At 45.3% G+C, this 27,919-nt stretch overlaps 1 protein-coding gene and 1 long non-coding RNA gene across 9 annotated transcripts in view; one reads left to right on the top strand and one right to left on the bottom strand.

The window, feature by feature from the left end:
• Cadps (calcium-dependent secretion activator 1) overlaps positions 1–19,627 on the bottom strand; it is a 468,212-nt gene extending 448,585 nt beyond the window's left edge. For 3 of the 8 annotated variants that reach the window (XM_055069950.2, XM_055069951.2, XM_055069952.1), the window contains exons 1-3: positions 18,590–19,627; positions 766–1,040; positions 572–713 (exon numbers count right to left, since the gene is read on the bottom strand). In XM_055069950.2, coding sequence (XP_054925925.1) covers positions 572–713; positions 766–1,040; positions 18,590–18,988 — 816 coding nt within the window. In that variant the 5' untranslated portion in view covers positions 18,989–19,627. The remainder of the gene's footprint in view (positions 1–571; positions 714–765; positions 1,041–18,589) is intronic. The other 5 variants (XM_055069948.2, XM_055069949.2, XM_050177233.2 and 2 more) reach the window with 2 other exon arrangements.
• LOC129384475 (uncharacterized) lies at positions 646–10,673 on the top strand. The gene is made up of 3 exons (XR_008612196.1): positions 646–734; positions 7,384–7,605; positions 10,503–10,673. It is a non-coding gene; the product is annotated as an uncharacterized lncRNA (long non-coding RNA).
• Positions 19,628–27,919: the final 8,292 nt, after the last annotated feature.

The following is a 27,919-nucleotide window of genomic DNA, read 5'->3' as shown; positions in this document are numbered from 1 at the left end:
CGGGCATAAGTTGGTCCTCCACGTTTCCAATGTGCTAGCATACCTAGTGCGGTTTGCTAGCAGCAGACGCACCGTTGCAGGTGCCGCCTGTTGCGCATCCACCTGGCGTGGGAGGCAGTCCACAGCCGCTTGCTGCCAGTAGATGGCACTACAAGCAGAAGTGCTTCCCTTTGCTGCCTGTTGCTGGCAGCCTCCGCAGAGCACAGGCCACGCGCACGCGCGTTCCCTTTCATAAAGGACCACCCTGTACATGGCGGTGCAGCAAAAGCATCCGAATTATCGGCCATGTCTGAAAAATTGGGCATCCGGAAAATTGGTTGTTGATTGTATGAGTGTGAAGTAACCAAAATGAGCGACATAGAAGGCAACAAGTAAGCACATTTTAGTAAAGAACGCTTTGCTTATTCCCACTAGTGAGAGATCTAACTCTTTTTTATCTCAGTGAGAAGAAAGGATCCCAAGGTAAAAGAAAACGTTCCCTAGCCCCTTCCTGTGTCATTTTGTTGCATCAATTTATGACTTGGTTCCCCTGCTGGTAAATAAGAAATAGTAAATGTGCTGTGTGGTGTACCTGCAGGGCATTGTAGAGCAGCTGGTGCTCAAACTTCTTGATGTTCAGCACCCCTTGGAACATCTCGTACAGCTGCTCCTTCGAGAGCAGCAGCTCGGAGGCCAGGCCGTGTGGCAGCAGGGTTCGACCCTGCTGTGTCCGGCTGCAGCAAGCAAGCTGTCAGGTAAAACAGACAAAGCGTAGCCAGCACTCACCTGCGGGTGTCCTCATCCCCGCGAAAGATGGCGTCAAACTTGGTCATCCAGGAGCCCAGGACGGTCTCCTTGGAGAGCCCGTCCATTTCAGGCAGGCTGCGCACACGCTTGTCAACGTTGGCACGGAAGACCTCGCGGAAGTCGTGCGCTGAGCAGGCCCCACTAGCCACCATGCGCTGCACGCGTTCGCTCTTGAGGAACACTTCCACGTAGCTGTGCACTGCATTCTGGAACGCCTCGTCCGCCGCTATCTGCGTCTCCCCCTTCAGGAATGCCTGCGCCCAGCAACGAGATGCAAAACTATTTGTGTGCACAGCTCGAGTTTATACTTTGTGATGCAATTCACTCTAAAAACTGAACCAGGTTAACTTATGCCTGGTAGGGGGCCTAAGAAAAAGGAAAGCAGACTGCACTGGTACGCATGTGTGTATCTTGACACAGTGTATTCTATCTTGCTTTATGGGTGTGCTACCCATGATAAGCAATGTAGATTGCATCTGTTACATAGTGCCTGCCGCAAATCAACACCATACTATTAAAGGTGCTTGCATGTCCGTGCTATGTAGATGGCACGTCCCCATGATGTTCCTCTCTAACGGGCAAGGTACGTTTGCAGGTCAGAAAAACTGTGGCCAAATAATTGTCTGATGGACATACTTAGTCAAATCCAGAACATTCCAGGAATACCAACATTCAAATTGCCTACCTCATCTGCTGGCATGCGTTTCGAAAGGTGCAAAGCTCGTTCACAATTTTTCTGCACCCTCCCTACTGTCATCTAGATGCAGACATGCAAGTGAAAATCAGCACTGCAGCAAACAATGCACCGCACAGTGTAAGCTCTATTTTGGTGCAGCATTTGGTGTGCTGTTCACGTGCCCCATGTATATGCTAGCATTTCCCATAGACCACAAATTAGCTGTTTGTGCAGATAACATGCCTCTGCCAAAATGTCAGTGCTGTTCCTTTTCTAGTAACTTGAAAGGAGCTGCTGAGGGATATTTGGTGAATACTTGACATAATTATTGAGTGCAAAAAGCAGGCACAGCAAAGAAAAAGGCTTGTTCATCCCTTTTTCTGTTGTGCTCTGTGTTGTTTACACTCACTGATCATGTCAAGTTAGTGTTTTTATAGCGCTCTAAAACCAAAAGCATAACAAGAGAAAAAAAATTAATTGCCCACATTTTCACCAGTGAAGGCCCAAGTTCTGTCCAAGATAATGATGTCCTGTGACACACTTGGCTTTTAGAAATATGCTCCTTGATTGTCAGTGGTAAAGCAACAACTGAACACACAGCATGTATTCAGTACTAGTTGTATCATTGGCAGAACCAACTATGCAGTTTCAGACTTCTATGTACTTCTTTCTTTATTTTTTGCTATGGACCAGGGTGTCAAACCATAACAGGTAACCAGAAAATGACCACTTATTTTTGTCAATCTGGAGTGGAACCTGAACCAAAATGTGTGCAGCCATTTTGAAGCTGAACCTGAACCGGAGAAATATTGTGGAAATGCTCTGACAGCCAGCTGTTCACAATAGTTTGGACAAAATTGCTTGTTCTCAAGCGGTTCGTTAAACGATCCATTCTATGTCATCAGTTGGTAGCTGATGGCACAAACCCTTCAATCACTCAGGTTCTACCAATGGCGGGAATTGTCACTCGTCAAAATAAGCTCATGCATGAATGACACATTAATTGCAGTTGTTCATCAACTCTCGATTCGAAGCAATAGAAAAGCATCTTACTGCTCTCAAACATACTCTGCACCTATGTCTCTTGTGCATCATGTGATGAGCGGCGTAACAATGTTCGTGAGCTAAAGGATACATTCAGCAAACTTTCCACTCTAAGTGAACTTAAAGGGGCCCTGAAACACTTTTTTCAAAGTCGAGAAATGAATTTGAAGTTAAAGGAGACTATTTCAGAAATACTTTGCAGCAAAAAGTACTACAAGGCATTCAGCAGAAGTGGAATTATTGTCAATCAAAGATCACTTTTGATCCCCTTCACTGTGCTCCAGATCCTTCTTCAATGCCTCACACTGTGAAGGCTATGACAGTACAGGGCGTGCAGTTCAAATTTGATACTGCATGTTCATGTAGGCCACTACTTCCGATTTAGGCACCTACAATGTACCAAATTCTGAGGCTATCTCTCAACTTACAAGTGATTTCAAGGTGTCTCATGCCTTTATTGCACTGCGGTGCACTAGGTAGCTATACATGACTGCTTTTCCGTACAAAGTGGCAAGTAGCACATCTCATTTCGCACTTATCTCTGTAGCAATCATACAATGTAGTGGGTTGAACAAAACGTCACCTCTATATTTACTCGTGCGAGTACATCGGCAGTGTTCACATCAGGTAAACGATGGATGCCGCATTACAGACTCACATTGGAAGGATTCCTAACGTAACGATCTTCAACCATGATGGCAACGCAACTCGAAGGTGTGCAACTTGGGAGGTAGACAACTTGTTCCAAGGTGTTAGCACTTGGCTCGCTCGCCACATGCCTGAAGCCATGCCACCCACAGAGGCCACACCCAGAGCATGTGATTGTTTCCAGTGAGCCAGGGCAAGCTCAGCAACCGGACTCATCGCAGCAGCAGTGGTATCTACTCTACACAACAGCCATAGCTACATGCCACTGCAGTTAGTGCATGCTCACACTTATTTGCACCAGTCTGGTCATGCTACATGATGCAGACCAGCTTTGTCCTGCACCAGCTTGACCAGCGGATAGTAGCCACATCCAAATTGCAAAAGTGCTGTCAATAGCTCAATACGAAGCGATGCGTGCCAAGCCAGGAGCAGCGAGGAGTCAGCACGTGGTGGCAAGCGTACATGTGGTCTGACCTTTAGTTTTACATGGTTTAGGCTAAGTGTTCAAAACTAATCGAAATTAGTGAGACTCGATGACTACGAATGCAGTGTGGTCAAAGTTTCATTCCTGCGCAAGTGGGCATGGCTGAGCGTTAGCAGATGATAGTCAGCTTCTTCCCAAAGTGCATAACTATTATAATGATGTTTAATTAAAGGTGAGGAGCAGAAGATAAACAACAGCCTAGCAGCAGCAAACAGCCTGAGCTCTCTTACTAATCAAAGCACGGGTTGTCGTCGTTGTCTCCGAGCTGCTATCGGAAACACGAGGCGCGTCTCCTTCATTACATTAGCCCCGAGTGTGATAAAGAGCCATCCTGGTGACTCAGGGAGCAGAGAAGAGCAGAGAAGAACGACCGATAGAGCGGCAAGGTAGTCGAGCAGCAGGGCAAGGGATGGGTCCTTGCGTTGCTCAGAGGGCATGTCAATGGCGGTCAGTAGTGACGGGTCTGAGGTCGGAGAAGGAACGGAGAGAGAAGCTACATCAGGTGTCATCGGCGAGCGAGAGAGCGTGTCAGCGTCGGAATGCTTTCGACCAGAGCGGTATATGACACGAATGTCTTATTCCTGCAGGCGAAGCACCCAACGGCCGAGGCTGCCCAATGGGTCTTTCAAGGAGGACAGCCAACAAAGGGCATGATGGCCAGTGATGATGCTGAAAGGACAGCCATAAAGATAAGGGCGAAACTTGCCCAATGCCCAAATGATGGCTAAGCATTCCTTTTCTGTAACGGTGTAATTCATCTCAGCTTGTACGGCTGGCATAAGCCACAACGTATTCTTCATTCGTGGCTTTCCATTGGGCCAAGTCCGCATCAAGGCCGACACCGCTAGCATCGGTGTGAACCTCTGTAGGCACAGTTGGGTCGCAATGGCGAAAAATCGACGGTGAAGTCAGCAACTTGCATAACTTGTCAAAGGCTTTATCGCGTGCTGATGACCACACGGAAATGCCTTTGCTTGCAGTAAGCAGCTTTGTCAAGAGTGCGATAATAAAGGCGAAGTTCCACATGAAGCGTCAAAAATAAGAGCACAGGCCTATGAAACTTCGCAGGGCCTTGATAGATGTAGACTTCAGAAACTCGGTGACTGCACGAAGTTTGTTGGGATCAGAAAGGTTACCATCTTTCGAGACAACATGACCCAAGACAGCTAATGTTCGGGCAGCGAAACGGCCCTTCTTGAGGTTGAGCTGTAGGCCAGCTGAAATGAGACAGGTCAGGATGCCATGCAGATGGGCGCAGTGTGTTGGAAAATCCCGCGAGAAAACAACTATGTCATCCAGGTAACATAAACAAGTCTTCCACTTGTGTCCGCAAAGGATGGTATCAATCATGCGCTCAAAGGTAGCGGGAGCATCGCAGAGCTCGAAAGGAATAGCAAACTCGTACAGGCCATCAGGAGTGATGAAAGCTGTCTTTGGGCGGTCAGCCTTAGCCATGGGAACCTGACAATAGCCAGAGTGGAGATCTAAAGACGAGAAGTATTCGGCACCGTGCAGACAGTCAAGAGCATCGTCGATCCGAGGCAGTGGGTAGACGTCTTTTTTTGTAATCCTGTTCAGGCAGCGATAATCGATGCAAAACCGAACGGTGCCATCTTTTTTTCGCACTAGAACGACAGGTGACAACCAAGGGCTTTAAGAAGGCTGAATGACGCCGCGCTGCAGCATGTTGCCCACTTGTTCTGTGATAACTCGGCACTCTTCTGCGGAAACGCGATACGCACGCTGTCGCAAAGGGGCATGGGAACCGGTGTCTATAGTATGAGAGACACTGGTCGTGCGACCCAAGGATGGTTCGTTGCAGTCGAATGAAGAAACAAACTCGTTCAGTAGAGTAAGAAGTTGAGTGCAATGAGACAGTGAGAGGTCTGTGGCGATGGTGTTGTCGAAAACTGCTGAAGGCGGTCTTGATGAGACGGAAGTTATGGCATCCAGATGTGAACGGGTGGTGCCATCATGAACATCAAGGTCTTCAATACATGTGACAGCTTGCACAAATCCTAAGGTCTCACCGCACAGTATAGTCACTGGATACCAATGCGGATTAGAGATGGGTATCAAAGCGGATTCAGACCTAACAGTGAGGATGGCGAACGGGAGAAATAGGTCCGTGCGGTGAGCAAGCATGTCGGATGGCGTAAATGCCACAGCTGAGTCTGGCACGGCAATACACAACAAGGTCACAAGCACCGACGTCTCCGGAGGTAGATCAGTATCATCATCAACAAAGACTTTGTGAACACTGAGGTCGGCGCCGACCGATGGCGAGTCGCACAACGGCGAAAGGGCCACTTGCGCGTGAGAACAATCAATGATGGCACTATGACGTGACAGGAAGTTCCACCCGAGGATGAGATCATGAGAACAGGAGGGCAAGACAAAAAATTCGATGATGTACAAAACATCTTGGATGACTGCACGGGCGGTGCATAGAGCTGTAGGGTGAATGTGTTGCACACTAGCAGTGCAGAGTGCCATGCCAGATGGAGAGGTCATGACTTTTTTTAGCTTGCAACAAAGGTTTTCATGGATGACGGAAACTGCGGCCCCGGTATCGATACGCGCTTGAGCGGATGCTTCATCGACATGAACATCAATGACATTCTGCAGTGAAAATTGAGGCCTTAGAAAGTTTGATGAACTTGCAGTTTTTGCCTCCGAAACTGCGCTAGTCAGTTTCCCTTGGCCGCAGGTGGCCGACGACGCATAGGTGACAGTGACCATCAACGTGGAGATGGAGAATGGCGACTATCTGAACGGCGGTCGCGATCAAAGGGTCTCAGCGGCGAGTCGGTGGCATCTTGGCGACGTACCTCGGCAGCATGTTGTGGCACGTAAGGAAACTGGTCGAAGGCGTCATGGTGCGAGGGCATGTTACAACAAAAGCGCGCAGCGTGACCAGCAATGCCACAGGCGAAGCAAATAGGCCTGTTGTCTGGCGTGCACCACGTGTCAGCTCGACGAAAAAGCTGGGGTGACTGCCGTGGAACGGCAGCAAGGGGAACTCGGTGCATTGGTGGTGGGACGGAATATGACGGTGGGGGTGGCCGTGCGACAGCAGCAGCATAGTTGAGGGGCGGAGGTGTGACCCGCGACAGGTAGTCGGCATAAGAGAGCGGTGCCATCGGAGGTGCAAATAGTGGTGGGTATTCAACATAGGAGAGCAGTGCCGTCACAGGAGCTGATGGGCGAACAGGGGTAAGTGCGTCAGATATTTGGGCATGGATGGCTTGTTGCACGGCTGGAGGCAGTGTTGGGGCAGGCTCCTGGCTGTCCAAGACCGAGTCAGCCAGTGGAAGGTTTTGGCGGACGATGCAATTCATCAAAACTCTGACACAGGTTGAAGAGTACGGCAATGCTGGTTGGGCTCTTTGCCAGCAGCATTTGAAACGCGTCATCCTCAATTCCCTTCAAAATATGGTTAATCTTCTCGTCCTCCGCCATCGTTGGATTAACACGGCTGCAGAGATCCAAGACATCCTCAATATAACTGGGGAAAGTTTCGCCCAGTTGCTGTGCTCGCTGGTGTAGACGCTGTTCAGCACATAGCTTGCGGACAGCGCGGCAGCCAAACACTTCGGCAAAATGTGTCTTGAATGCGGACCAACTCGAAATGCCAGATTCGTAATTCTTAAACCATAGATTTGCAATGTCAGCAAGGTAAAATATGACGTTATTCAGTGTAGAGTGGTCATCCCACTTATTCTGAGCGTTTACATGTTCATAGGAGGACAGCCAGTCTTCGACATCGTGTTCTCCGGTCCCACAAAAGATGGCCGGGTCGTGCTGACGGAGAGCGCCAGCGCAAGTGACAGGGGCAGCCATGGGTACAGTCGGTGCGTAGGTCGCATGAGTCATGGTGGCGGTGGGCAATGTACGACTGCGGAGCTCCAAGGTGACTTGAGGGATTCCAGCAATCTCCACCAAATGTAATGATGTTTAATTAAAGGTGAGGAGCAGCAGATAAACAGCAACCTAGAAGCAGCGAACATCCCGAGCTCTCTTGCTAATGACAGCACGGGTTGTCGTCGTTGTCTCCGAGCTGCTATCGGAAACACGAGGCACGTCTGCTTCATTACACTATTATCGAAATTCCAAAGTGGATTTTCGCTTACTTCAACCTGTTTATTAAACTTTGTCAATCAGTAACAGTAGGAACAAGCTCAATGATCCGAACACCCTCCTTGATTGATGTGAGCTTTTGGCCAATGGCAGCGCTCAATGGGAACCTGTCAAGTGGCAGCTGCAAGCAGCCCCAAAACAGGCAAGAAGGCTTCTGCTGAAAAGAGAGTGATTTTAGAAAAAGGTGACCACGTTCTGCTGGGGAGGGTGTGACCCCCCTCCTCCTCGCCACACATGAGTGAAAAATATGGCTGAGGTCTTCACAGCCCCTTTAACATTGATTATAAACTTTTCACTTGGATTGAATGTTTTCTTCTTCATTGCTGCCAGCTTGTCACAGCTAACAACACTACTTCACGTTTGAGTGCTGTACATTCCGGTGTACTACAGGGTTCAGTGTTTGGTCTCCTACTTTTTCTAATTTACATAAATGACTTAACTTCTCTTTCCTCAAGCAATCATCTGCATGCAGATGAATGTGTAATTTTCAGGAATATAACTTGTGACAACAACATAATGATTCTTCAATCTGACCTTAACGTAGTTTGTTCGTGGTGCAAGAGATGCCAGTGAAATTCAATATTACAAAGCGTAAACTTGTGCGTGTGTCCAGATCACAGTGTAACATACATACACTTTAGGCGAGGATACTTGTGAGGTGCTATTGACCAGATAAAGTAGCAATGACGCATGTCGATCAGTCCGGTGACGGCAGCGAATATCCAACAGTGGGACGATGCAACTTCACTTAGAACGCAGGTGAGAGCTTGCACAGACAAGGAGTGCATAGATAACACATGCAACCAAAGTCTGCATGCAGCATCGCATCTGCTCCGTCAAGGTGATGCCCTCACCTGGGCAATCCGCTTTAGTGCGAAGCACCATTTGCTACACTAAGGGAGATCTGCCTTGAAATTGCATTGTACCGCTGATAGACAGCTGCTGCCGAACTGATGGATGAGCGCCATTGCTACTTTACCTGGTTGATCGTGCTGCGCAAGCAAGCCGAGAAGGGTCCCCAACTAATGAGTATACATCTTACCCCGTGGTCCAGATTGACTAACACACTGTCCGTTTACAGACGAGATAATATACCATTAGAGTATGTGTCTTCACATACCGTATTTTACAGTCATAGCACAGCAGAGTCATAGTCATAGCATTCCTTTTTTCCAAATTTTCATCAGTGCGTCTCTTATATGATAAAAACCATACAGGTCCAAAATGAGCATTCTTTTTCTCCCGAAGCCTACCATGCCGCAGAAGCATTGCCAGTGACGTGCCTACAACATTTCGCAAAAGTTACTCAGAGGACAGTGACCCAGCGATGCTGCTGACCAAAGTAGCTTAAATTTCCCACTGCACTGGAGGACAAGGCCTTCTATGGCTTCGAGTGAAGTACAAAAAAAAACTTTTGGTTTTCTGCACCTAAGATTGGTTGGCTCAAGTTTTATTCCGTTAGACTGTGTGGCTCATAAAAATTCATTTATGTAACTTTGGAGATCTGAAATGGGTATGTAGTGAATTTTTCAACAAGTGTATAAGCATGCATAACCATGTTTTATCATATCAATCGAGTTATAATAGGATATAATATCTTTTTTTGAAGCTCGCAAAAAGTAGGGGGTACAACTTATATAAAGGTGCGACTCACCATCCGGAAAGTACGATAAGTATCTTGGCCTACATATCATGGCTAACTTGAAATTTCCATATCATATAAATAATGCCAACCGTATGCTCGTATATGTTCATCACAATTCTTCCAAATTACCTTCTTCTTCAAAGCTTCTCTTGTATAAATAAATAATTCGATAAAAATTTGAGTATGCTCCATCAAAATGAAACTCTTCTGAGAAAAATTTCTTGTGTGCAGTCAAAATGGTTCAGAACACTCCCATTCATTTTATTCTCACGTAATACAGCCATATCACCAGCATAACAGCTACGAAACTAAGTTTAAAAGTACTGTCTCTCACAACCTGTCGTCAAATGCATCGCTTAGTCCTTTTTTTCATAAGTTATCTACACCTGTGCAGCCAACTAATTCTCGAGTACGTCTCAAACCGACTGGACTACATTCAGTCATGCAAAGCTTTGTTCAACTCGTACATAGCAGGTACATCAAAAGAATGGAATTGTCGCCCCATCCCTTCCAAACAGCTCAAATTCAATACACCGTGACCTCAACCTTAAGCTCACGGATAGCTTCCGAGTGTGGTGTGTCCTAGGCATCAAAATTGGAACATATAAAATCAAATTTGAACTGTGCGCCATGGTGACATTCAGTGACATTGCGGGCACCAACCAACTCCGCCCTAGACTTCGCAGTGCAAAGCATAGAAGAACACCGCAAAAGGAATCAGAGGCGATCTTTGATTGCCAATAACTGTGTTTCTGCTGAATGCATTGAAGCACTTCTTGCGGCAAGGTATTTCTGAAATAGTCTTGTTTTAACATCAAGTGCATTTCTTCACATACATCCCCTGCAAGGATGCTATCAAGACTTCATATTTCACTCTTTTGCTCTCACACTGACTTATTCAAGCATTTTTTTTTAATCCAAATCATTGAACTCTGTCTGCTTAGCAAAATGTGATCATTCTCTTTACAGAATTTTTTTAAAGCTTATCAAATGCTTAATCTGTCTGTAATGCTTTTACGATATGCATGCATGTTGTATATTAGTGCTTCCTGTTTTTTTTTCTTCCCCTTGTGCGACAGGACAGACGCGTTTACTTCACGCCCCTGCTGCAACAGCCCTGGTTGGCTGCAGTACCTCCAAAGAAATTAATAAAAGCGAAGTAACCACTGTGAAGCAGTACAACTGCTGTCACAGTAATGAGCAACACTAGGCCATTCTGAACATTCTGCGACTAAACAGCCTGAGCAACAGAAACTGAATACCCTGTGAGCACACTGAGGATGTTCATTACATATGAAGAAAAGCACAAAAAAGCTTTTCATCTATGGTGGAAGCCTCATGGCTAGCACACTTTGTCTATGACATGCTATGAAATAATGTACTAGCAATCAAGGCTCGTTAACTTTGTATCTCGTCACTGCTCCATAACAAGCCTTTGCAAGAAGGTTCTGAGCAAGGGAACTAAAAGGAGCTTCATGGCACTATAATGAATAGCCAGCAGAACTTTTTGTTGGGCTAGTTGGTGCATGTTACTGAAGTACTAAAGCACCAAACAGACGACACAAGAAGAGACACGGACGAGCGCTTACTAACAACTGATGCTTTATTGACGGAAACACACAATATATACACGCAAATCTGGCGGCGCAACTCACACGTTGTCGAAAATCACATGGTAATCAGGCAAAAGGCAATAAAAAAAGGCCTTTTGCCTGGTTACCAGGTGATTTTTGACAACGTGTGAGTTGTGCCACCAGATTTGCGTGTATATATGGTGTGTTTCCGTCAATAAAGCATCAGTTGTTAGTAAGCGCTCGTCCGTGTCTCTTCTTGTGTCGTCTGTTTGGCGCTTTAGTACTTCAGTAATGAATAACAGCTGAGTTGGCACAGAGTGAGCAGAACTGAATTCTGACAAAAACTGCATTTGTGAGTATCACAGAAAACTTGCGCTGGCTGTACAAGGTGTACAAAAGGTAAGCCAACAGGAGGTTTTTACCAATGGCAAGGAAAATAGCACAACTTATTTCAAGCCATCTGTTATTCTGTTTACTAAGGCAAACTTTGGTATTAGGCCCTCTAGAAAGACTCTGCTCGTGTGTCATAGTACCATTATTTTATCAACAAGAAAAGTAAAAACAAAACAGGACCGGCCTACTAAATTAAATCTAGTCACGGAAAATAAAGTGTTAAGCAGATACTTCTTCAAGATTCAAATGTATTTTTACTTATACTTTAAGTCATACAAAATATGCAAAAAGTGTTTGGACCCATAGCCAAAGGCTAGTAATGGGTCCAATGAAAAACATATTGCACAATATGACACAGGACATATCATGCAATTTTCCAATAAGCCCATGGCTTATGTGTAACCAAAATTGTATGTACAATTGAAGAGCCTACAGAACAACTAAATTTGATGTTTCCATACAAACATACATACGACAAAAGAGATAAGCAATGCTATCCTAGAAACATCGAGTTGTTCTTCATTTAACAAAAGGAATAAACAACTAAAACACGGGATCACACAAACAATGTAGTCTGGCACAGTATGTAAGTTAGTCACACAGAAACAATTAGAACAGGTATGCGAGACAAATACTGTTCCATTTCACTAATAGGTGCCCCTGATCACTTTATTTCTAATGGTAAACTATTCCATGTTTTAACTCCTGAAAATTGAACCCGTTGCTCTCTGTAAATATTATTTACAGAAGATAGACTGAAGTTAGTTACATTACATAAGGTTTCTTATGGGACAATATATTAAATGGGTATGCATGGGGGAAAAGTACAAGATACATAAAATGTCACGGTCTAAATGCTCTCACGCTGGTAGCAGTGTGTAACACCCAGATTCGAGCTTTATGCAGATAAAGTTGATGTGGTAGCTCCAGCGTAAATTGTTGTCTAAAATAAAGCCAAGGTATTTAAATGAGCTTGTGTGTTCGTAGCCCAATGTCATTAAATGAGAAGTGTGATGCCATCATAGCCGAGTCTTTTTCTGTGTGAATGAAATATAGTAGTGCTGTCCGGTGTCTGTCATGTCCCTGTGTTTTTGAATGGTGCTGAAGGCTTTGTCGTTATGAGAAATATAGTATATTTGGTCTTTTTCATGTTAATAGGTAGTGCGTTCACTGTGAACCAGCTATTAGCCTTATCTAATTTCGAGTTTACTATACATTCTAAATCTGAGATGCTCTCGGCAGTAACAACTGCGGTGTCGTTGGCACAGATTCCCATTTCAGAGTTACTTATGCGGTAAGTCGTTGGCATACAAAGTGAAAAGGATGGGTCCAAGGACAGATCCTTGTGGTACTCCTGTAGTCCTAAATTGTGGCGAGGACACAGTATTGTTGATAGCTACTACTTGTTGGCAGCCATTAAGGTAAACTCCGCAACAGTTCATAGGTCTGGGCTCGAACTCCAGAATGCTGTAGCTAAGGATACTGCAATCTGACTATGTTGTACGCCTTTTTAAATCAATGACCGTACGGCAAAACTGGCTGTAGAAAGAAGGTGATGATGCACAGTGATAAAATTTGTAATATATACTGTCTCCAGCATATAACCAAGTGTTAAATTGGAATAATAGATTCAGCAATGAGGCAAAAAGATTTTTTTTATGTTAGAAGGCCATATGTTAGCACAGAAAATAGGCACGGTGACTTCCTGTTATGTCATGTTTGGCACCCACCTGTCTGACGAACAATATGGGCTGATCCCGAAGGCAGTGTGCAGTGTAACACAGCATCTCAAAGTACGAGCTGTCACAAGAGAAGAATGCGGGAAACTGGTTGGATCCTGACCTGATGTTTAGAGAAATAGGATGCTGTGCTGGAAGGTTCGAACCCACCATCAGTAAAGTGTTTACTTATAGCACTATTCACTGACTTCCCCCATTCTAGAGGCATCTAACAGAAAACTCCAGGTTTGTTGAGCAAGCATACCAGTGTGCATGAAATTGCAAGTTCATAAGGGATACAGCTGTGCAAGGTAGCCTACGACACACGCACGCAGCTGTCGAGATGTTACAATCACCCGAACCTAAATATGCATGCTTCAAGAGTTAGCGGTGCTAAATTCTGGCCAAATTTCTTTTTCTTCATTCCTTCCTCTTCTGTAGGCTAAGAGGGCCACAGCAAAATATGGTGCGACCAAGCTTAATGCAGTGCGGAAGTACTTGAAGTACACTAACAAAAAGCAGTTAGTGTACCAAACAGAAGACTGTGGCTTCTAGAGAGCACGCCACAAGGCTCGAGTATCATGCCGATTGTGCTCCTAAAGCCATCCTGCAGCCAAAGTAGTTCCGAGCCATCTACAAGTAATGGTAATGCTTTAAAGCAGTCACCAAGACATGCAAGCAGACAAGCCACTACTGTGTTTGAAGCTATAGACACATGCGTGAAGCTCGTGATGACTAACTTTTGACAAATAAATGTATGACTTTGGCTTCAGAAAAATTATAGACCCCATTTTTAAAGGTCTTAGAGGGCGAATCACCCTGAGTGCTGAAAGGCAGAGATCCCAAGGAAGGAGGTGTCCCATATCGCTGAAAATTGACTACATCAGTTTAGATAGTGAAATCCACTGACATTCCCAATATACTTTTTCTTTAGGTTCCCCCCTCCCCAGAAAGCAAGAGTCAGTTTTAAGGTGACTGTGTGCAAAAATAAATTTTCACCTATTTTTGCCTTGACCCTTGAAGTGCCAGAGTAAATATGCTGCTCCCAGAATGAAGAAATGTTTTTTGAGTGCAATCTTTTTAAGTAGTGCTTGCATGCCATTCTACTGGTGAATAATTCCCCAGAAATGAACCAGTGCATTCCGAACAGATGTTCAAAATCTTGTGTGCTCAGAGAGGCGCCAAAGCAACTGTGAATTGGTTCAAAGTGTACAGACTGTTTCTTCTCTGATGATGAACCTAAAACCATCGAATACAATAATGGCATGATGTGGTCTTTGAGGTTATGCAAAAATGTTGTACGTATTTGCTTCGATGCAATGCCATCAAGTTACACAACAAGTGAATAAATTCCACTTTGCTGCAATACGATGAACACACCAGGCCATGGCACCTGTGATGTGTATCTAAGTGTTTTGTTTCTGTTTTTTTATCACGGTTGCGTCCTTACACTGTCCTTAAATGATTTGGGCTATGGTGCCTCCCTAGCAAAAAATCCGATAGGATAAATTGATAAAAATTCTATCAGTTTTTTTCTATTGCATTATGAAATGATACAACTGATACACTGATAAAATTCCTCTTAGTTTTATTCTGGACATATCTGTGCTATTCCACTTGCACAAGTCTACTAGTATATTCTTTTTATTAGTGTAATAGTGTATTCGTATTAGTGTGCCAGATCTATAGTTTATCCGTATCATTGTGTGTTGTATAGGTGTAATGAGCTTCGAGGAGAAGCAAGCTTTCTTGACTGCCCAAAAAATGAGTCAGAAATAATGTATGTTATCACAAAAGACAATACATATAAATCAAATGTGATCACATTTAAAAGAGAAAAGATGTTTACATTGGTTCACGACAAAGTTTAGCCTCTTTAAACAGGAGGTTATTGGCAATCAAGCCACCAAATTGGTTCACACGTACACCACGAAGATTATCAGACTTCACAATCTGGAAAGCTAGTGAATGGAAGGGGTGGGTTCTTCATTATTCATTACTATGCCTTCATGGCTGTTTGGTGGATAAGTATGTCAGACATTTCAATTTGCTTCTGGAGGGCATCTATATACTTCTACTGGACACCGTCACTTCAGATGACATAATTAGATCATCCGATCTTCTCTCACAGTTTGTTGTGAGAACACAGTCTTTGCATGGATTAGGTGCAATGACATACGGTGTACACCAAATTCTGCATCTTCCTAAAGGTGTGGCTAAACTAGGACCTCTTTGGTCGCATTCTTCATTTGTATTTGAAGGCGGAAATTGACTTCTTGTGAAACTGGTCAGTGGAGCTAATGGTGTTCCTTTACAAATATTGTAACGTTATGTACTTGCTCGAAAGTCACAGGAAGCTAAAGTTAGTTTATATCTTTCACCAGAAGCAGTCAGTTTTCTTGGTATACAGGAGAGGAGAGCTGGTCAGCAGACAGTCTTGTTAGGCACTGGAAAGCTGTGCCTGAACTTGGATGAAAGTGAAAAACAGGCTGTAGTCCACAACCGTGGCAGGGACTCAACAAGTGTCACTGAATATTACCGAATGATCATTAACAAGCAAAGATTCCACTCTCTCCAGTACACTCGGACTACAAAGACTAACAACAGTGCATTTGCCTGCTTCTCAAATGAATTTTTTCTCATTTGTAGAATTCTTACAGGAGCAAATTCTTATAAAATTCTGCAATGCGAGAAACCATTTCCTGCTGAAATTCTCCATGCAAAGCACCTTTCAATCTGTGTCACAGGAGAAGAGCCACTAGTTTATGTAACACCCAGTGAAGTTATGCGCCTTTGTGTATTTATGGAAATAGACCACAATATTTTTGTATCGACAATACCAAACCTTTATGACAGAGACTAATTCCCGTGCTCAAGATATGGTAACGATGAACAGTATGTCTTCAGCCATGGTGCATGAGTGTCTGGTAATAACAGGTTATAGCTTTAAAAAAAAAGCAGTTGGTAACAGGGCACCATGTTTTACGGCGTTCTGTAAGAATCAGCATTTTGATGTTTAAATGAATTAAACAAGCCAGAGCCATCAAAATTCTAGAGCCTTTATTTTTTCTTGCAATACCTTGTTGTTTTCCTAATGAACCAGCTAGCCCAATTTGCCACTGTTCATTATTGTACTCTTGTTGAGCAAGTGCTTGGGAACTGCATGGTCTGCATGTTGGCAGTGGTGATGCAGCTTCTGATGAACAGTCGTGGTAGCCAAAACATGACAATATTTTACGACACTTATGCATGGTTTCGGGTCGGTGTCTTTACATGTAGCGAAGGACGAATGAACAGTACTTCACTAGCAGATTGTGAAGCTTCTTAGTCTACATGCAGAGGCATGCAAAGCAGCTGAATGATGCCTTACGTGAGCAGTTGTGCTACTTGATACAACAGCATCACTTTCACACCATGCATCTGTCTTTCTCACTTTGTTAGTTTCTCCTTTGATTCAATGTAGTTGGTGCAAGTTTATCCGTTAACTGTGGCGGCATGACCAAGACACGGTCTTTTTTCTGAATGAAACAAGCAAACTCTAAAATTTTATTTTAACAGTGTATTACGGTTTGATTCAAAGACTCCAAACACTATATATGAAGCCTGTTGCTGACAGTCTTCTTTGCTGTCGTGTGCTGAAGGCTACACATTTCTACACATTCTCTGACACATTTCAACAAATGGTGGTTGAACTAGCACCCAGTGAAGAATTGTGTCTTCTGATTTTGTAATATGTGCACTTGATTTTCGGCTATTTTTGTTCATGAAAATGTGGTTTTGAAAATGGTAAATCCATGTTCTTATTTGAATAATTTCTCAGATCTGTACTCATTTTTGCTTAAATAAGATTGCTGCATTGTCATGTTCTGATGTATTGCAGTAGATCTTGCACCAATAGCTATACCTTGTACTTGTAATACCTTGTATACCTTGTACCTGGTAATAGCTAATAGCTTGTACCAATGCTTGTCCTGTTTCCTTGCTTCCTGTCAGTGTTCCATGCCAGTTTGTTGTTTTTGCACAAGCTCACTTGTGTTCTGTCACATATCACAATAGTTTTGAGATGAATGCAAAAGCGCATAGTCTGGAGAAAATAGCTTCATATGAAGTTTGAATATGATAAAAACATGTGCCAATTAGACATGGTGTTCTATGCAGCATCTGTGAGCACAAATGGGCATGGTGATGTTGGTACTTCAGTCCTTGTTTTTCCTCTTATGTGTTTGTTTAAATGTGGCTAAAGTTGCTTGCTTATTGCTTAGATATCAGTGTAAAATAAACCCTAATCATGTTGGTATTCATGCCGCTTGTGTCTCATCCTTGTTCCTTTGTGGATGTATTGTTAGCGCTGTCAAAATTTTCAAATCAAGTATGCACCAACTAGCCCAGAAAGAAGTTTTAATGAAATCACGTTGGTAGTGTCCAATTTATGGCATTCACAAACTCAGCCTGACATGTTAGAGCTGCAGTTAGTATCCACAGTCTTGAAAGTACTTTGTTTTGCCTTTGTAAATAAACTTTATTACAACAGTAATACTGTTTTGGATATGCATTACATGTTGCACATCAGTCTCGCAAAATTTGTAAATGCAATTTTCTATTAAAAGAACTGGAGCACACCTGCTACAAAAATGGACTGATACTTTTTTCATGCAAGTTCTCCAATGTAGTTTCGCGGACTAAGTAACACTGCTATGCTTTGAAAATGTGTGCTTTAATTTACGTTGAAACATGTTTAGGATAATAGATCTGCATACAAGCTGTAAGAAGTTTTGATAATTGCACAGTTTACACAGTTCATTTTCATTTGATACTCTATTATCCCAACTGTGTTTGTTAATCTGTTCACGTGGCCGACAATGCGCTCGGGCTTGCATATTCAGTTCATTTTAAAAACATCTCTTCAGGTGTGTGGGCACTGGTGTGTGTGCTATTCCAAACATGCTTTATCAGTGCCTCAATTAGATTTCTGTATGTTGTATGATGATCTTTATCTGGGTTTTAAAGACTGATACATCATCCTATTTGGTCTTGTAAGCAGCACAGCGAGATCTATCTGCTGCCTACCAGTCTGGTAGAGTTCTATGGGTCAGGTAGGAATATATATCAGACTCATAGAAGGACCTGTACAACCTAGATATATTCCTAAGAGACTTGTAGAAATTTCTATCAGTTCTTTTGCTAGGACTCCTGTACTTTGAACTCTCCATAATGCCAGGCATTCCCAAGATGGCTTGCCTTGCATGATTATCTCTAGCATGTGTGGGACACACTGCCTCATATAGACATCCACAGATGATGCTTCTGTGGACATGCACAAACTTACCCTTTTTCTTCCACCGAAACGACTTTTCCACATGAAACCATGCTCGGCTAAAAAAAGTGCTACTGAAACCTGCTGCGCACGGAGACATAAAACGTCCGCTTATGAAACCAATTTCTTGCATGCAGCTATTTAAACCCCGAGCTTTGTTCAAATACCTGGAACCTGGCCTGGATAGTCTCCAGCTGCTGCCTAGTGATCTTGGTCTGCCGCCGCGTCATGTCGGTCGGTTGCTTGGCGTTGAACGGGTAGGCGACGCAGCGCAGCACGAACACGTACAACTGGAGCCGCTTCTTTCGGCGCAGCTCCTCCTCGCGCTCCGCCGTCTCGTCCTTCTCGCTCACCAACGACGGGCTCGGGCTGGACGGCCGCGCCAGGCTGTTGGAGCGCGACTGGGCCGAAGACGACGGCGAGGGCTCGGCGGCCGGCGACAGGCTCCGTGTCGCGCTCACGCTGCGCGGCAGCTCGAGCACCACGGCGGCCGCCTCCGAGACCTCATCCTCGACCGGTTCGTTGTCGCTGCCGCCTTCATCTTCGGAGGAAGACGGCTCCAACATGTTGTGGAGGTCGGCTTCGCCGCAGCGCTTATCCCTTGCGTGGAAGCGTGCTTCGCAGGGGCGTTAGCGACGCGTCCGCCAGCGGTGGGGTACTCGCGTCGTCGTCATCTCCGCCCGGCTAGGCTTAGTGGCGTATTTATTTGTGCCAGTCCGCACTGCAGCAGCGCTGCAAGCTGGGATTTTACCTCGTGCGAGGACGCCTTCGGAAGGGTGTACCGGCGCCAGGGGTTGTTCTTCCAGCAGACTTCCTATATGGCTGTTTTTTTGTTGTATTTCTCAACCCAGGAAGGCCGTATCGACGAGTTCGCCGCGCACTCGCCCGCACGCTAGCGACGTCGCGCGCAGATGTGCGGCGCATGCGCTTTCTGGGTCGTGCGTGTGCAGCGCTATATCTACGGCAAGCAACGAGTGCCACGCACTGGCGACGCGTTTCTCGCAATGCGACACCTCTGGCCACTAAACAATCTTGTAATCTGCAGCAACCATTTCATTCTACCTGCAACGCGGAAGCCACTGAAACGCATATATCATTATTCTTTCCTGGCTAGAACGACCTTCCTGGTAGCGCGAATTACGCCTCGCTTCGACGCTTTTGGAAGTTCAATAAAAAGTCCGCCATGCGAAACCGGACAATGAAGCGCGAAATTATCGCTGTGTCTGCGACAGCACAACTTGGCATAATTCTTCGAAAGCCAGCCAATCCGATGCGAATGTTTGCTATTTGCATGCTACTTGTAATTTGCAATGCCGCTTATGTATATATATTTATAATTTTTTATACAAGGTACTGTGTATTTCGCTGCGTACGTTCGGAAAAAAGGTTTTGCGCTCAGGCCGCTGCACTGTTCTTGCTCAAATTTTGCAGAGCGATGGCATTTTGGCATCGACTTCGTTTAGTATAACACTTCTCAGAGTAAATTGTCTGGTTTTTAAGCAAAAAGTGCAAGTTTGCATGCGCTTACGGGGATGCGAGCTGCTGCCGCGACGGCGCAAGCATGAACTTGTTTCGCCCCCTGTCGTTATCTGCAGAAAGCAGCGTTTCAGGGAGGGCTGCCACCATATGGCTGCCACGTGTTGCCCGCTCCAGAAACAGGCGACTTCCCTCATGAAACACTGCTTTCTGCAGATGACGACAGGCGGCCACAAAGTTTATGCTTACGCAGTCGCGGCTAAACGGTGGTCGCGGCCGCAGCTCGCGTCCTCGTAAGCGCAGGCCAATAAGCACTTTTATGATTAAAAACCAGGCAATTAACTGTGACATGTGTTATACTAAACGAAGTCGACACCAAAATTCGATCGTTCTGCGGTGAGCGCAACACCTTTTTTCGAACGTGCACAGCGAAATATTCAGGACCTTGTACAGGGTGGTACAGGGTGGCCCGTGCTCTGCGGAGGTATGCGGAGGCTGCTTAGAGCGCCAGAAACTGGCAGCATGGGTAAAGTGTACTAGCATGGGGAAGCACGTCTGTTGTGGCGTCATCTGTTTTGGACTAGAATAGAATTAGCTGGAACCCCCCCCCCCCCCTCCTCTCATGACCTGTTGCGCAAAGAGCGGAGCCTGCAGCGCAACGTTTGCTGCTAGCAAACCGCGTTGGATACGGAAGCGCACTGGATACGTGGAAGCGCCAACGTACGCTTGGTAGTTATTAGGTACTCCTGGTACCTGCATTGATGCGTAAGCATTTTAGGGCTTCTTCCCTCGCAACTGTGTCCGTCCGTGCGTTCGTCCGTCCCTCCGTTTTTCTGTCTGTAATGCATGTCACGATGCACTGCATGCATATAGGTATACATGAGGTCCTACGGAGGTGTATATGAGAATGCCTTATGACTACGTATGACTAATGAGACATGATTTTGACTATGACTACGTATGACTAATGAGACATGATTTTGACTATATATATGAGTACTGAAAGGTATAAGTGTAAGTAAGGTTAATAAAGACTGATAAGATTAGTTACACTAAAAATAGTAAAGTGCAACGGCCGGCGATTAATTGAGGGTAATTAGGAACACTGAGGCTATAGTAATTAAAATAAATTTATGCTAAAGTATTAGACTAATGAAAAGTTGCTAAGGCTAAATCAACGGAGCCTATATAATCAATTAAGGTTACCTTCAGATGAGTTAAACCTAAATTAATAATTACATATATATAGACGCCTTCATCATAACATTAACTAAGGTTAATTAATTAGGTAATTAGACAAATGGCATCATTATAGAAATGACTAAGCCTGAATAATAAATAACTACGTTTATTTACCTAAGCTAATTAAGTTTCACTTTAGTGCACTTCTCTCTTAAACCGCTACAAATCTGGTGAGGTTTATTCATGCTATGGGGGGGAGTGGGCAGCGCTGGCTCCATACTGCGAAAAAAGCACGCAGAAACTTTACTGGAGTTGTGAAAGTGTGCAGCCTACCCCCAAATTTATGTTGGCCCACCCTCATATTTCAACTTGGCCCACGACCAAATTTATGTTGGCCCACGCTCAAATTTCAAGTTGGCCCACCTCCGAATTACTCCAGATTTCAACTTGGCCCACCCCTAAATTAAGCTGGCCCACCCAGAAATTTAAATGAGCCCACCCCCAAATTTATGTTGGCCTACACCCAAATTTCAAGTTGGCCCATCCCTAATGTCAGGTTGGCCCACCTCCAAATTTCTCCAAATGTCAAGTTGGCCCACCCCGAAATTTTAAGTTGGCGCATCCCGACATTTAAATTGGCCCACTCCCAAATTTCAAGTTGGCCCAACACCAAAGTCAAGTTGGCTCACCTCCAAATTTCTCCAAATGTCAAGTTGGCCCACCCCCAAATTTATGTTGGCCTACACCCAAATTTCAAGTTGGCCCACCCCTACTATAGGCTTCCCCATGCATTTTCAGTGGACCCTATATATCTCTATGGTTATTCTCTAATCATTTCTTTTTCAATTGTTCCTCATCGCTTATAAAGCTACCAATCGTGTACATTTGCATTATTATAATGACTGAATGTCGTAATTAACTTCGCACATTGCGCATTTTTGTGCAGATACAAGGCATTATACTTTTCGCGTGGCGGACAGATCTTGCTGCGGTACTCGCCAAAGAATGCTTACGCATTAAAATACGCTGTGAGTGCCTATTAGCTAGCGGGCATATCTTGGTCCTTCCACGCTTCCAATGTGCTCGCGTACCAAGTGCGGTTTGCTAGCAGCAGACGCTGCGATGCAGGCCCCGCCAGTTGCGCATCCACCTGGCGTGGGAGGCAGTTCACAGCCGCTTGCCCATCAGCCGTGTCTGCTTATTCTGGCCGCCAATTGATGGCGCTACAAGCGGACGTACAAAAGCACAGTTCGCAATAGGGGATTAGCAAATTTGGTTGTGGGAGTTCATAGTCTTTTTTTTTTATTGTTTGACCTAGGTAGGACATTAGGCAGTATAATAGCAAGAGCTTGGTGGCGCAACCCACCGCCCCTTCCAAAGGGGACGCTTATAACATCCATCCATCTATCCTTCCCCTTGCTGTTTGTTGGTACGAGACGTTCATTTGAGGGATCGCCAGTCGTTTGTGCGCAGGCGCGAGTAAGAGGGGGCGCGGCAGAGAAAATCTGGGGCTTTTGCTCCTTGAATATATGACTCTGCCTAGGTACTACGGAGGAGGTTTCTTAGCGCATGTTGTAGGCATTTGTCCCTAGGCGTTCCGGCATTGCGGAGTGGGGTCGAGTATCGTACACGCGGTCGAGAATCGTACCGTGTGTCTCCTGTTTACGCTCCGACGCTGGCTGCCGGCGCGGTAGAATGGTGAAGCAGCAGGTACTGACGCCCTATTTGGCGACCGCTGTGTTGTACAGACTGTCTCGCACCTCCTGCGCTCGTGCTAAGTCAGTCGTGGCGGATCATAGCTTTCTCGCGCCTTACGGCGATGTACCTTGTAAATAACATCACATATGTTTCTGTGGGAGCCGTAGCGACCGTAGTATAGAGCCCGGGCCGCATAGATTGAAAATCTAGAGGGAGGAAATACCTGCCTTAGCAATCGCGGTTGAACGTAAGTGGCTGAAAGGCCGCTGGTGACGATGACTACTCAGCACCAGCGCCGCAGGCGCGAGAAAGTCTGTCCGACGTACCTTCAGAGGCAAAGTTCTGACTGGTGTTGCAGAAGTTGCGGGGCGCGGTGCTGCTGAACTTAGCGTCACGAGTTGGCGGCTGGACGTAATTACATATTCATTAAATCGTGTTCTGTTTTTACTAATTGTAACAACTTGTCATTATTTCGCGTTATTGGTGGCGCCTCGAGGACACCAAAGCGGCAACGGGAACACCAAAGCTAGAACTCGAACCGGTCCGTGGAATTGGCGCTCGCCGAGACCTGCGCGTGCCAGGGGTGTATAAGATATCGGCTGCCCGCTATCGTGGAAAGCCCATTTTTTGTGCGAACACCCCCTGGCACGCTTCGGCCTCCGCGGCTCCAACCCACGGGCCGCCCTGCTTCGAGCTTTGATCCCCCCGCTACCCGTTGGGTGCTCTGGAGATCCAGCGGCGCCTGCTTTATTATAACCTCAGGTGCTTTCCTGAGGTCTCCGTTTACCGGTTACATGTGTCCTCCTGGAGAAGTGCTTGTAAAAAAATTCGATCTATTGTCGCGACGAAAAAAGCGACCCGCGACCCTTGCCCCTTCAGGCATAGCGATCACCAAATTGGGCGTCCGTGCCCACTGCCTCACCGCGCGGGCGGCCACCAACGGAGCGTAAACAAACTCGACCACATTCCACAAGGCTGGCGTGTCTAGGGGACAAACGCATACAACACGAGAAACCTCCTCCTTAGTGCCTAGGCAGAGTCATATTTTCAAGGAGCAAAAGCCCCCAGATTTTCTCTCTCGAGACCGCCCTTACTCGCAACTGCGCACAAACGACTGGCGATCCCTCAAATGAACGTCTCGTCCTGTTGCTGGCGCTCTAAGCAGCCTCCGCAGCGCACAGGCCACGCGCTCGCGTGTTCCCTTCATAAAGGACCACACTGTACATATTTCGCAAACGTATTCGTGGATAAATGTTAGCACTGCACAAAACGTATTCGAAAAGCTAGTCTTGAAATAAGGTAGGGAAAGACACAATCGCTTTGCCCTGGCTCTTCATATATGATTTCTAGACGCTTTTAAGACGTTATCTAAAAGCTGGGTTAGAAGTAGTCTTGAAAGGTGTACGATAATCTGTAGCTCGTTTTCGCGGTTTCCAAATGAGTCGAAGCGTCGGTGTCTAGTGCTACTGAGTTCCTGGCACAGTGTCAGGCACTGTTGCCTATAGAGGCCGACGCATCCTCGACCAAGTCACCTGAAAAGGCACATGTCCACGAAAATGAATTCGCAATGCTGCTTTTGGTATGCAGCAACGATGTTTATAAACAAAATGGGAATGACATCCCGCTAAGAAATGGGCGCGTCTTGACAATCGGTCAGGCCAGGATTTTTGTGCCAAGAGCACATGAAACGAGCATATCACAAACACTTTATTGCAAAAATAGTGCTTATGCAAGGTCTGTGCAAAATATATGAGAAATGCAAGGTAAATCGAAATAAAAGCATATCAAGAATCACTAAAGCTACCAGAAACGATTCTTAATGAACTAGAAATTGATCAACAATGGCTAGAACATATATAAACGAAATTCGTAAGTACGCATACAATGACGAACAGCAAGAACGCGAAGTGTGCTAAAGTTTCTTACTTTGCACAGTAAAGAGCACATGCTATCAGATGAACAGACTAGAGATATTTAGAAATTGATATCACAGCAACTGCAAGAAGCAGAATGAAAATGCGAGATTTATTCGCATGGTACCTGCCTACAAGCTATGCTAGCAATAATCTAGGAGCTTGAAAAGAACACAAAAAGGAATAACGACGCATACGATCAAAAATCAATCCTGTGATAAAAACCAACCAACTGGAACATGTTAAGCATGAAAATATTGCCTGTACGGTACATCAAATATAGTAATGGTGAGAGAATTAAAAGAACCTTAAAACTAAAAAACAAGCTCGTTAATGATCGTAAAGAATACTCAGGTAACGGAATCTGTGTAACAAGTGAGTAGCACTGTAATGCAGAGTACGATGAGACTGAGTAACGCTATACATAAATAAAATAATCATAGTACTCTAGTACACGAGAACTGAATGTGCAAGCCTTATTATTACAAAATTGTATAAACCTGCAAGTTTCCCGGCCACGGCGGCTGCATTTCGATGGTGGCTAAATGCAAAAACACCCGTCTACTTAGAACACGGGTGCACGTTAAAGAACCCCTGGTGGTCCGAATTACCGGAGATCCCAACTACGACGTGCCTCAGAATCAGTTAGTGGTTTTGGCACGTAAAATCCCATACTTGAATGTTTTGAACCTGGAAATTAACTGGAATGTACAGGAAGCTGCGCTTCGGTAACCAAGTGAGCAATGGTCATAATACGAATCAATTTATATAAACAGCATTGTACAAAAGGCACATATATGTACCACTCTCGCAAAAACAAGCATTAAGGTTGCAATGAATCCTTTGCAAACACATGAATACATTAGTACACCTTGCACACACCTCTAGTCTCCTAAAGTAAATAAAAGAAATTGACTCGCCATCCCGGCCTTGCGAAAGTGGATGCCCAGCGAAGCTGTTTAATAGTATACTACTACAACTGCTGTGGGGATATGCAGTGCTTTACTGCTTTCGAGTGATGGTAATTTTGACAGCAAGCCGCCGCCCGTAACGGTGCTGCAACAACACGGAAATCAGGTGCTAGTCTGGTTATTTCATATACGCAAGGCCAGAGACGTCACTTCCCACGTCGCAAGCTGCCATCGCCGACGGGCAGCTTGCGCAGCAGTAATCGATATCACGAAACGTATGCGGGGAGCGCTACGTGCTTCGCATTGTTACCAGGCGCACCTTATTAATTATGTCGGTCGGATGCTTGTTTTGAGCTTGTTCTTTATTGAAAGGTACGCTGTTCTATATGTTGCATCAGTGCTTCCAAAGAATGTATGCACTGTGTGCTTCACTATGCTGAAGCCTCTGCCTTACGGGGGAACGAGCCATCGCTTCTGGCCCTGCACTGCCACCACGATCGGCCCACGTTTTCGGTAACGGACAGGGACACAAAAATGCCGACCAAGTAGGGGCTAACAGCTTCGCTGTAAAATGTACTCTGAATGACAAAAACCTTTCGCACATGTAGCCCTGAGCCAATGCTTTAACAGTTCACTTTCACTTTCACATCCAAAAAACGGCCGTGGCTTAGCTTGGTTAAGCCTGGTGATTGCGAAGCAATAGTGTGTTATTCTCGGATCAGCTGGTAGTATGGCTGGTGGTAGTCTTGGGTTATGCTAGTGTTACAGCTTACAGTGAATCATCTAAGAGGAAGTCATCCGTCGAATCCGTGTATGCCGACAAACATTTCCCTCACCAGCGTGAGGGAAATCGTACCATCGTAACATCTGGCTATATGACTGCCTTGGCGAGAGGAGCGCAGCTGTTTTATACAGCTGGTGTGGCGTCACTCTGACCGTAGCGCCCCTGTTGAGAGGAGCGGGAGTTAGGCCGCCGTTGGTGGCTACCGCCTCGCCTCGCGACGGCGTGAGATGGGGCCCCGTTTTTACACAGCTGGTGTGACGTCACACCGACCGTAGCGCCCCTGGTGAGAGGAGCGGGAGTTAGGCCGCCGTTGGTGGCTACCGCCTCGCCTCGCGACGGCGTGAGATGGGGCCCCGTTTTTACACAGCTGGTGTGACGTCACTCTAGGTCACGTGGTGTGACATCACGCAGCGAGGTCACGCTTAAGGTCAATGATGCCTACCACCGCCTCGCCACGGAACGGGCTAAAGTGCGACCTAAAGTAGTGTTGCTTCGCAATAAAATATTTGGCATAGAGTCCAGGCAGAGGGCCATTGATGAACAGCTTGGGAGAACACCACTTTGTACTCTACAGTTCCGCTGGCAATGGCACTGCCGTACGTGCTGGTACTTGAAATGTCTTCAATGTAGACACACTTGCTGCCCTGGACAGGTATGCCCAGATATTTGCACTGGTGCTCCATTTCGTCGAAGTGGACACGACATCTTGCACTACGCTGGTAGTTGAACTGTTTTGAATGCAGATGCAGTGGCTTCGCCAGGACGACTTGCCCACATACCATCTATGGCACATGTATGCACTCACTCTTCACTTCGTAGCACTGAACTTTAAGTGTTCCCACTTGGTGTGCTTGCTAGATAAGTGGGAAGGCCTCACACTCAAATTTTTGCAGTTTCTAATGAAACACATAGCAGCGCACTTAAGCTACAATGTGATAGATATGCTAAATTTATGACTCGTGAAAGTGGCATAAGCACAATATATGCACCTACAACACTGTATCCAGATCATAAAAATGAACGTAACCAATGCTAACTATAAAGATGTATTGCGGAAATTGTTTTGAACAAGCTGCTCAATGAAATGGGCACATAATATGTAGATTGCACATTAAGTAAAGCAAGCATTTTGACTATGCAATGACAATGTAAATTGCGTTCACTCGCTCTTCCTGTGTTAGCAATCTGATTGCTTGCATTTCTTAAACGATTTGGAGGACGTCCATAAAAGCAGATGAGGGAAGATGCCCGAATGCATATCCACGTATTCTCCCGCCCTTTTACCAGGGGACACAGTGTTGATGCCAGTGGTTTTTATGTCACCTGTCATCTGCTTACTACCATTCAAGACACCACGTTAAATTACCAGGCGTTAGTCCGATATTGCAGCATTTATTGGCCCACTGTCACCTTAATTGTAATCACATTTTCAACTAAGACTTCCAGGTAGGGACAAATATATGCAATTAATTAAAACTTCTTTCTGGGCGAGTTGGTGCATACTTGACATAAAAATTGTTACAGCGCAATCAC

This window comes from Dermacentor andersoni, chromosome 9, assembly GCF_023375885.2.
Source record: "Dermacentor andersoni chromosome 9, qqDerAnde1_hic_scaffold, whole genome shotgun sequence".
NCBI classification, from domain to species: domain Eukaryota; kingdom Metazoa; phylum Arthropoda; class Arachnida; order Ixodida; family Ixodidae; genus Dermacentor; species Dermacentor andersoni.
The sequence above is the reverse complement of the archived record's forward strand: the minus strand, read 5'-3'. Positions and strand labels throughout refer to the sequence as shown.